The following is a 10947-nucleotide window of genomic DNA, read 5'->3' on the forward strand; positions in this document are numbered from 1 at the left end:
ATGCTTTGTATGCCTAGCATTATTCTCCATCATCATCATCATTCTCCTCACAGGTGCTGTGCCTACTAACCAGCTTAGCTCATATCATTCCTGTTTGTGTTATTTTTCACATTTTCATGTTCTCATCAACCGTCATCCCTCCCTTCACACCGTCCTCCTCTCACCTTCGCTGCTTCGTCCCTTGATCAGCTGCAAGAAGACCCCTTGACTTGGACAAACACACGCGTCCCCATGCTCCAGACAACTTGCATCGAGATTACTCCCCTGATTACAACTCAGTAGAGCCCAAAAATAGCAGATACCCAAGACAGGACCCAGCAGCTCTCCACAGCCTCTCCAGACATCCTGAGCACTACCTGGTGGCAGATCGAGGTCATAGCAGGCATGCAGATCCAAACACAGAACACCTGCTGCCCTCCAGAGGCAAACATGTGGAGAGGTACCCAGAGTATGAGTCCACAGAGACTGACAGAGCCAGGAGCCCAGGGGGAGAATACATGGAGAGAGTGTTAAGGAAGAAGGAGAGGCCACCCAGACCACCTCAACCACAGACCATCAGAGAGAGAGATAATTCATGGGACTTAGAAAGGGACAGGCAACGTGACCGAGACAGGGGGAGAGACAGAGACATGGAGTGGGAGAGGCAGGTAGGAAAAGACCAGAGGAGAGACAGGGACCAGGACCTCTGGAGGGCTAGAGCGGCTGGGAGAGACAATGAAAAATCCAGAGATCGAGGACAGAGTGGGGACGGTCATAGAGAGCGAGTCAGGCAGAGACAGAAAGACAAGGACAGACAACAAGCGAGAACCAGGAGCAGGGAGAGAGGATTTGATGAAGACTACTGGGAGCCAGGACACAGTGAGGACCGGCCAAGGGAGGGCAGGGCTTCCTGGGAGGAGGAAGAGGAAGATGGTGAGAGGGAGGGAAGGGTCAGGGGTCGACAGCGTGTCCACTCCAACCCAGAAGAAGTGTTTGAGGAGCACAGGATCACTGAAGGGAGAGGGGACACCAGAGGATTCTGGGACCCTCGGAAAGGGGAGGGTCCAGGCAGGGAGCGCAGTCATGCTGACCCCAATGGAGAGACAGGTACCACCCCAAGCCCCAGCCTGGGCTCTGCGGGGGTGTTTGTGTGGTGTGCGGGTTGCTTTTTCGCTGTGGTGTCAGGTGGTGGGTTGGGTCGCGATCACTAATGAAGACATTGATTCCCTGTTCTCATGGGGATAACAGCTTCACAGTAATTGGTGATGACTGATGTGATTCGTATGTGGATGGTCTGAAATTTCATGCTCTGCGCTTCACTCGTTCTCGCCTTCTCTCATGCTGGCTTGTTGCTGTGAGCAGGGGAGTGATTGAAATAGACTGAAACTTGGCATTTACAAAGGGCTTCAGGGCAGCTGACCTGGTCATTTCATTTTATCCCAACATTCAAAGACATTAAACAAATACTGGAGGTAAACATGGAGAAGCACTGCAGCCCTTCTAGGTGCCTCGTAGGTTTAATCCAACTATGTAGTGCTGAAACAAATTGTTGATTAATCTTGATATTGATTAATCACTTGGGTTAATCACATGCTGTATCTTCTCAAACAGAGATTTGCTAATTTTTGTTGAATTATAAATATAATCTAATGTTTGGGGCTTTTACTTTGTTGTTAAAATAGCTCATGGGCTCTTGAGATTTTTCACATCTTCTGTCTTAAAAACCAAACAATGAATGGGAAAAAAAACATCTAGAGATTTTTTGATAATTAAAGGAATCATTAGGTGCAGTTCCAGCGTAACGTGGTGACATCCGCAGGTCGAATTGTGCACCGAGGGAGTGGAGCGGTAGTAACTGAAACCGAGTATGGTCCGACCGAAGCCACCAAGGGGCTGGCGAAACTGAATCTCCAACAGCAAGAGCTGAAAGACATGGAGGTGGCGAGGAAACTTCAGGAGGAGGAAATCAAGGTAAGGACATGCAAAACTAGAAAACACTGGGAAAGAAATAAAAGTACTGGATGATGTGATTAAGCGATATATTTAAACATATGTGATATAAATGACTTGAAGCTGAGTGTCTCATTGAACGGTCTCTGCCTTGCCTTGGATATAGTCTACTTTGGGGAAAATGTGACTTTTTAATTGTCTTTTGGTTTTAGGCAAGCAGTGTGCATGTGCGTGCAGCCCAAATGGCGCAGGATGAGGTGAGTGGGCAGAAGTCTGGAAACTTTTCTTCTAGTCTGTCCTCATTTTTATGTGCTGTTTTCCTCCCTGAGCTCAGCCAATTGTTAAACCAGATGCTATGTAAGAAATGATCCAGTATTGGACAAGTTATAGTTGTACCTATTTTAGACAAATACATAGTGACAGGAGATGTCACCAACCCACACGCTGAATCTTGTCTTGCTCTGGCAGGAAATTGCCCGACTGCTGATGGAACAAGAGAAAAAGGAGTACAGGAAAAATCGAGAACGGGAGAAAGAGAGGGAACGGGAGAAGGAAAGGGTGGTCATGGAAAGGAAGCGACAAGAGGGAGAATACAGGGTCATTTTCCATAACCATACTAATTTTAAATTGCTTTGGGGTGAAATATTTTGGGGCCTGTTTGGTATAAAAGTCAACTTTCCACTGTGATGGTATAACCATAATTTTAGGCAACATCATTTTTGTTGGTTTGCAGCCAAACTCTGAGGAAGTCGTCCGGCCCAGAACACGAGAGGAGTACGAATACCAGAGGCAGAGGAACGCAAACAAGCCAGCCAGGTATTAGACTCATTGTTTAAGACCAGATCTTTCCAGGCAGCTGAGCAGTAGCGACTCAGTGAGTTCAGTAATTATTGTCCTGTCTCTGTTTGCTTCAGGCCTCCTCAGCCTCGTACACACGACTATGAGAATGTGAATGTTGGCTATTTGGACCAACCTGTTCCCCCTCGTGTTCCCACCAGGCCTGAGGCTGCTTACAAAGGTATGACAGTCACGCAGCAGAGCGACTGTGTGTCTTAGCATAAAGTGCTATCTAGTAAAGTAAGGATTTACCTTGTGATTAAGGACTAAGTCAGTGTGTCCTGCTCTTTATTGCAAAATAAATCCAAACTGCATATTGAAGTGCATTCACATTGTTGTTTCACATAACTAGAGGAACAGTAGGCAGGAGACAGCAGAAAAACACATCACGGCGTCCTGTTGATAGATCTCTGCTCCATCTTTTTACAGGTGCCTATAGCAAGCGGTGACTCTGGCTGTTCACCAGGTCCACACGTCGGTCATCCTTTTCTATTACTAGTATTATTTATCTTTTTGTTTTCAACCAGTTACATTCTGTTGACCAAAAACCTTGGGACAATCTCATGAGTTGGCAATGGGACTTTTTAATACCCTCCAAAGTTGGCCCAGATTTAAGGAAGTAGGTCTGTAAGCTGGAACTATGCTTTTTTTTTTTTTTTCTTCTTCTTTTTCCTAAATTGTGATTATTATTTTTTCTTTTAACTGACTTGACAAGACAAGCTGAAAGAGCAGCCTTTTGACAGAAACTCCCACGTTTTTTTTTACCTGGCCCCCTCACCTGCGGGTGGTCATCGTGTGCTGATGTTCGTCCTGTCTGTGGGCCATGCCTACCCCAACCCATCACAAGGGCTCGTGGCCTCTGCTGGATCTAACCATGCAATTTTAAATGTCCTCATGACTCTTCATGGGACGTGCCTGTCTGCTCCACCACGGCTGCTGCTCTGTCCTGGATACCAATGTGGCAGCTGCTTTATTACACCCATGCTGCAGTTCTGTTCTCTTGTGTTGCTGTGCGATGAGGCCGCAGGTGCCCTCTCCATGTGCCGCTCAAACAAAAAGCATAAACCTTTCATCAAGATGCTGGTGTAGGCCAACTCCTTCCAGTGCAGAGGAGGTGGAGCCTTTTGAGGATCCATAGACTTTGAATTGGCTGCAGGCTGTCTTTCTGCTTGACGGGGGCATTTTATAGCTCCATCACCCCTAAGCTGAAAGTGGACGAGTGATACTCACTGTTTGTATGTGCATGCTTACTGAAAGTGTACAACTCTGTACATGCATTTCAGCTCTGAATCAAACTATCTGGCTCCCTCTTTATTGTCAGAAAGGGCTAAAGCCTCAAAAAGCCAATAATCTTCTCTTTGTGAATAGGAAAAAACTATGTGCATATGTCATTTGCCACTGTACAATATATCCCTTTTCTGACGCTATTTCATATCAGCTTGTCGTTTGCAAACTGAAACTGGCCCATTAAAGAACCAGTACCAAAATGAAATGCATGTACATTGCTTGTCTGTGTCAAATCTGAATTCCTGCTTGTGCTTATGGCACAGACGACGTGCAAAAAAAAAAATTTACTATTGTTTTATGTAAATGTAAATATATGATTTTTTTTTTTTTTTTTTTTTACTCATTCTACCAAATCCTGTTCCCTGTTGTGTGGAGTCTCTCTTCAGTTCCACTAGTTATCTTTGCTCATTGGACCCTTATAGTTTGTTTTAATACTTTTTTTTGGTCTTTTTAAAATTCTTCCCATATTGTCTGGGGTGTAAAGGGGTGTATCTTAGTGTTTTGACTACTCCAAGGACCCATTACTTTCTGTTCATACTGAATACGTATTATAAAGAAGAGCACATTAAAATTTTACGTTTAATGAATTGTGATGGTCACAGGATGATTCAGTCTTTGAACGTTTGGTGCTGCTTCTTAGTATTCAGTGGAATAAATGCTGATGAATCTATAACTGAGTGTAGTTGAAGATGTTAGTGTCGCTGGGGACGAACGTGCAAGTGTTTATGAATTGATGATGAATTGAATTGAACTGACTGAATGGGATTTGTGCCATATGTTTGCATGTGTTTTTTTTCAGGGACTACAAACTTTGTTCCATGTTCATTTGTAGCAAATCTACCACGCCCACCAGGGTGAGATGCCTAATTTATTCTTTGATAAGAGCGCCACCCTGTGGCCATGTTGACAACAGGGGGAGAAAAGTACAAAGTGGATTTAATGATGATGCATCTTTATGTTGTTTGTGGATGTTGTGCATCAGACATTATCTTGGATCCAGTGCTGTTGACATCAGACATGAAGTTTTTGTTTTTTTAATCCAGGGCTTGTATGCAATCTACCAATCGTAATTCAACACACATGTGTTGGCAGTTGCTGTAACAGAACTTTTTTTAAATAAAATGAATTAACAGGTTGCTTTTACTTCTAGCATCTAAGTTGTATCAGCGTTTCACCTGTGCATGAATATGACTCACTCACAGGTTGGAGTAAAGTTTTAAGCTTCACAAAAAGAACAAAAACTGCCCACAGCAGTTGTGAAAAGACATTTTCTGCTTCTTCCCAAGCTCCTCACTGTTCCCTCCAGGCACTGACCTGCTGGAACCTTTAGCCCTGAGAAATTCTCCATAAGTGAGTTCCAAGTTAACGAAAAACATTTAGATTTTGAATTGCGGCGGTGGTGAACGCCTAGAGGCATGTCAGATTTTTTTGCCTGAATGTTACACAACATCACTGACCAGTTCATTGTTGACACAGGTAATCCTGGTCAGTAAACACACACCTGAAAGTAAAACCAGTCGGTCGAAACCAGTTTTAACCATATGCACACATACAGGTATTTGCATTTACAAATTTTAACTGCACTCTTTCAAGCAATTTCAAAGCGATTTCTGTTGCAGTAATAACAGCAGTACGAGCATTTGTTTCTCACGTTTATTTCTATAAGTGCAGAGACAAGCAAATACATTGAAATCATAACCTCATTTGCAATGTTTGTCCCCTGATTTTAATCTAAGTACATTATACATATTTACATTTTGGACTAATTGTCTTTATCTTGTACTCCTTCCATCAGTCATCAGTTAGTTGTATGTCTTGCACAATCATTTCCTTGTATGAGTCCTTACTGTCAGTGGCTGGTTGCCTTTTATTGTCCACGTTTTTAATAAATCATGCCACCCTTAAATAAAAGTGCAGTGTTAACACCCATCATTGGAGCTGGTTCACCAACATACCTGACATACTGATGCTTCGTCTGCATGTGGTAACACCACTGCCATGCCCTCTGTGGGATATGTCATAACCAAACTAAAGGAAACTTCACTTCACTATAACCACAAAAGCTGCTGGTGGGATATTAAAAAGTTTCTAAATCAGACAGGAGATCTGCTTCACCAGTGTTTCAATGCTTTTCAGGTGAGACCCTGCTGGGATGTCTGATGTATTGAAGAACGGACAAAAAGGCCTACCAGCAGTTGGCCGGTAGCTTGTGATGTCCGAACAGTCATGACGCAAATTCTGATTAGGCTTTCCAGACAAATCTGAGACACCTACAGTGAGTTGTCCCCCAGAAAAGTCCATCCAAACCTCCACCTGATTGGTCTTGGATGTACATTACACACACGACCAGAAACAATGACTGAAATTTTGGATCACAGAAATTCCCAGGCAAAGTTTCCAGCTGTGCGGGTAACAGAGCTGTTCTAAAGTAATCCAGTGCTGTGAAGAGAAACCACAATTACTGTTTTGTATATCAACATTATTGCTGTTGTGTACGGGTGGAAATGTGTTTCATTAGTGCCTGATCATGTCCTTCGTATATCTGCTTAACACAAACCCCACATCCAGAAGCCAAAGTACAAACTAATGTATTTTCATGTTGAGGCTCTAATTTGTGTGAACGCTGCGTTAGCAGTCACAGCCACAACAGGTGTTTGTGCTGAAGACTGGAAAGAACATAGTGACTTGCATCACAACCAGCAGGCCTGTAGGTTTGTTAGCAAAAACAGAACAATGCAGTATATGTACAGGTAAATGTACTCACCTGTCCTGGTCGGTGTCGTCCTTTCTTTCAGGTGAACAGAGAATGATGAACTGCTGAATTCACAGGGTGCAGTAAATTAACTCTGAGGACTGAATGTTTTTTCGTGTCTTACCTGGCAGGTAAAAAGGTGAGTGCAGCTGTCTATCAACCGGAGCACACCGTGTTGAGACACGAAGACCCACCCACTTATTGGAGCGAAAGAGAGAGTGAGAAACTGGGTCCATCACTCTCTCCTTAACTTTGTGTCTATCCAGGTTTAGTGTCTTTATCAGAATGTAAATCCCACGGAGGCACAACAGCAAACGCTCTCCAGACTCTGATGTGACTGGTTAAATGAACAAGCTCTAGTCATCTTTAACCTGTCACACTTTGTGTCTCTGCTCCCTCTCTCTATCTCCCTCTCTCTCTGCCTTATAAAGCCTGGGGCGCATCTGCAGGAAAAACCGGTAAAGGTAGTCAGAGAACTATTTTGTCAGGCTAAACTGATCCAGCCCTTGACAGAGAAACAGCAAGCTCTGTCCTTGTTTTACGGGCGGGAAACATTACAGCAGGTGAAAGAGGAAACTGAAATTTAAAAGAGATCTGATAAATTACATCTTTTGGCGTTTTGTAGTCAAACATGTTAGAAACCATTGACCTTTTAAAACAGGATCACTTGATACACAATGCTGTAAGTGAAGGAGGACATGAGGATAGTTGGTGTGGGTGAGGAGGATACAGAGGATAGGGTTAAATGGAGGCAGATGATTGGCTGTGGTGACCCCTGAAGGGAGCAGCCCAAAGCAAAAGAAGAAGATGTGGGTTTAATGTGGTATTAGTTTACATTTACAAATTTCAGATCACTTGATAACAGATTTCTCTTCAGTATCAAACTGCTGTTCACATCTGGCTCATATGTTCCATGTGCATCATATTTATATAAACTGTCTATTCACTATTCACTCTGAACTGCCAAAATTTGCTGATCTAGTTTCCAGCTCTTTAAAAGTTTCAAATCTTACAGTTTGAAATGAAGGTGCAGAAGGTGATGGCTCCTGAACAGTGACACATTCTCATCATGGGGTGTAAAAATCAAGCAGGCCGTTGGGCCCGAGGCACTCTATGCTCTGCCTGATACAGGAATGGCATCGGACTGGTTTGGAGAAGCACCTACGCCGATCTGTGCAGGGAGTCACCCTTGTATGCATGCCAAGGCAATCGTCAGGTGCTTTGTTTAAGCTTGCTCAGAAGGACAATATACTACAGAAGGTATTTAAGAATATTAATCAACTGGTACGGCTGTAGTTTAAATAAATGGCTGCAGAAAGACTTAATGAGATGCTGTAAGAGATATATATAATACAACCAGTTGTAAAATGAGGCAGCAGAACATACAAATGCCAAAAAACCAAACCATTTATAGCCTGAAACACTAAAATACGAATGTTACTTTGAGATTTTATAAAGAAGTTAAATTGTAATCACATGAAAAAGTATAACCAGCAGATGAGATCTCTTGGGGGACAGTTTTCACCTACAGTTACTTAGTAATTGGTATGTTGACCCGACACAGGTGTAAATAAAACACTTACTATAAGCCAAATACCCTTCAGCACCTTCAGTCTCAGGGTTTTCAGGTTTTGTTCATGCTGACTCACTGTCACACTGGGACACTTGAACAGAACAGAGACATCATTCAAATTGTTAGTAACACTTTGGCTTTTCTGTCTGCTGGGAAAACGCACTGGAGTGTCTGAATGATGGTCTGATTCCATCTGGAGCAGTTTTCATGCTGTTTCTACATTAATTTGGCTTTTATTAATTTGGCATGTTGTTCATGCTCATGTGTGTGTTTCCCAACATTTCATAGTAAATCAGAGTAGATGCTGTGTAAATCCAGTGTTGGTCCTGCACCGCTGAGAGTAGAGGACACAGCTACGATGCAGCACCGATTAAAACAGTAGATTCAGGTGTTTTTCATCCACTAGGCGCAGCAGTGAGTGCACTCCTGCTGCTGAGTCACACAGATGGGAGGAGAAGAAGAAAACCCTACACCTGTTTGATGTTACACATGGCGCTGACTTGGAAAACACCTCTCTTCCAGACGCAGTGACCATTTTTGCCATAGAGGTCACTGAGGATATTGTCAACCATGTGGTGAGTCTGTTTTTAACACTTTTCCTGTAGTAAAATGTGTCAGTGCTTCCCCAGAACAAGTGAAATTCTCAATGAAGATGTGTGTCAGAGAGAAAGAGGCAAAGCCACCGGCAGCTCCAAACTACACATAAACACCATGTCATACTGTATGAGCGCAACATGGCTTGGTGTTTGGAGAAAGGCAGTATTGGAAGACTGAGTTACTACGCCCTCTGCAGGATTTTTTGGACAATGCAGCACAGAACAACAGTGTGTTACTATTATAATGGTGAGAAAAATGCAATTAACAAAGGGAGTCAGGATAGTGACCCAAAAACTACCATGTGAGGAAAGAACAAGACGGTCGGCTTCAAATGACAGAACGACAGCACAGTGTCCAGACCGTCCAGGTGAAGAGTGAGAAAACAAAGACACCTGCAAGTGCAACACATTTGTAGGAACATTTCAACAAAATTTCTATCCCAGCAATGTTTGGTTTCAATTGTAGAAAGAGTGTCAGGCTGCTGAACAAGGCAGAAATACAGATTAAATTTAGTTAAACCAGAAATTTCAGTATCAACTGGAAAACTGTAGATGTTCCCAAATGGCTGGTAATGTTCATGATATCAGTTTTACAAGGAGACTGAGATAATGCAACAACAATATTACATAATTGACACAATAACAGGCTCAGTCACTGTTGTGTGCTGGCTGGTCTTTGGCTGTATATTAATTGTAATCACAGTTTGATTGGACTATAATTTCAATCAGCAGATCCTTTCAAACTTGCAGGTTCATATTCCACTTTACTGAGGAGCAAAATGTGAACGGTGCATTTTGTGCAGCCTGGTTTTGGTGACAGAGCATATACAAGGACAAGCCTGGGATTCAAACTATAAACTGCTGCTGCAGTGACTCTGAAATCAGCATTGAGAACCGATTCAGGTGCCTTAGCGCGTCCCCTGACTCTTGCTCTGGTGGTTGTATTGACCAGACGGGCCTCTAGATGGCGTCTTCCTCACATATTTTGCAGCGTGCAGCCTCTTCAGAGATTTGCTGTCTCAGGCTCTGAGAAGACTTGCTCATACTGCAGCAGCATTCACTTTGCGTTGCTTCTTTGAGACATTGCAATTATTGCAATTTCTAAGACCTGCTGCTGTTCCCAGAACTGAGATAACGCTGTGGCTCCTCCTCGATGCGTGCTTCCTCCTTTTGTGTGATGATTGAGAGCCTTAGGCAACACTTGCAGGAAGCCATACTGCCTTCTGAAGTCCTAAAAAGCGAGGAGTCCATTTTTCCCCCCATGCCAGGAAAAGTCATTTGAAAGTGAAATATAATGATAACTTCAATTTACTCTAAAATGCCGGTGATGTGCTGTTTCCTAACAGATAACACTTACCATAGATGATTAAACTGGTGTTGGCCGTTTTGTTTTCCTTCAAAATGTCTCAGCTGTTATGTCTGATGTATTGTAGTCTGTCCATATGTAAGTTACCCTCCTGGCATTTGTTCAGCTGCCTGTATATGTTAGATTACAGTACCGATTTGGTGGGTGCACATTAACCTCTCACCCACAACTGAAAGCTGCAAAGTGGATTTCTAGAGTCACGCTCTACATCCCAGAAGATCAACTTTGCAAGGATGATTTAAGGTTTGGCATGTGTCTGTGCTGAGGGTGTGTTGTGGCAAAGCTTTTCTTCCTGTCAAAGCTGAAATAGTCGCACTGTGTGATACAGTAAACCACTTAATCCGGCCACTAGGTAAACAACAAATCTTTCAAATTAGAAAACCGCACACACATAAAAGGTTTTCACAGTTCGGACTTAAATTAACCCTAAAACATTTTAAAGGAGCATGTGCAGCTTAATATTCCTGCTCCTTTTGTTGAGATAAGCAGTCGACAAGACACTGACCTCAAAGCTTTTAGGAAAATAATTAAGATTTTACAAGTGGGCTCAAACAACTTTAGGTTCCTGAGAAAAACATTACACACTGTGCCTTTTAAAAGCAACATT

The 10947-nt window shown here is 43.0% G+C and overlaps 1 protein-coding gene across 3 annotated transcripts in view; it reads left to right on the forward strand.

The window, feature by feature from the left end:
• The window catches only part of ccdc50a (coiled-coil domain containing 50a), a 31289-nt gene extending 25307 nt beyond the window's left edge, over positions 1–5982 (forward strand). For 2 of the 3 annotated variants that reach the window (XM_026304668.1, XM_026304667.1), the window contains 7 exons: positions 190–1086; positions 1799–1950; positions 2142–2186; positions 2398–2526; positions 2663–2745; positions 2844–2947; positions 3196–5982. In XM_026304668.1, coding sequence (XP_026160453.1) covers positions 190–1086; positions 1799–1950; positions 2142–2186; positions 2398–2526; positions 2663–2745; positions 2844–2947; positions 3196–3215 — 1430 coding nt within the window. In that variant the 3' untranslated portion in view covers positions 3216–5982. The remainder of the gene's footprint in view (positions 1–189; positions 1087–1798; positions 1951–2141; positions 2187–2397; positions 2527–2662; positions 2746–2843; positions 2948–3195) is intronic. The other variant, XM_026304669.1, reaches the window with a different exon arrangement.
• The last annotated feature ends 4965 nt before the right edge of the window (positions 5983–10947 follow it).

The sequence above is a fragment of the Mastacembelus armatus genome, chromosome 4, assembly GCF_900324485.2.
Source record: "Mastacembelus armatus chromosome 4, fMasArm1.2, whole genome shotgun sequence".
Taxonomy (NCBI): domain Eukaryota; kingdom Metazoa; phylum Chordata; class Actinopteri; order Synbranchiformes; family Mastacembelidae; genus Mastacembelus; species Mastacembelus armatus.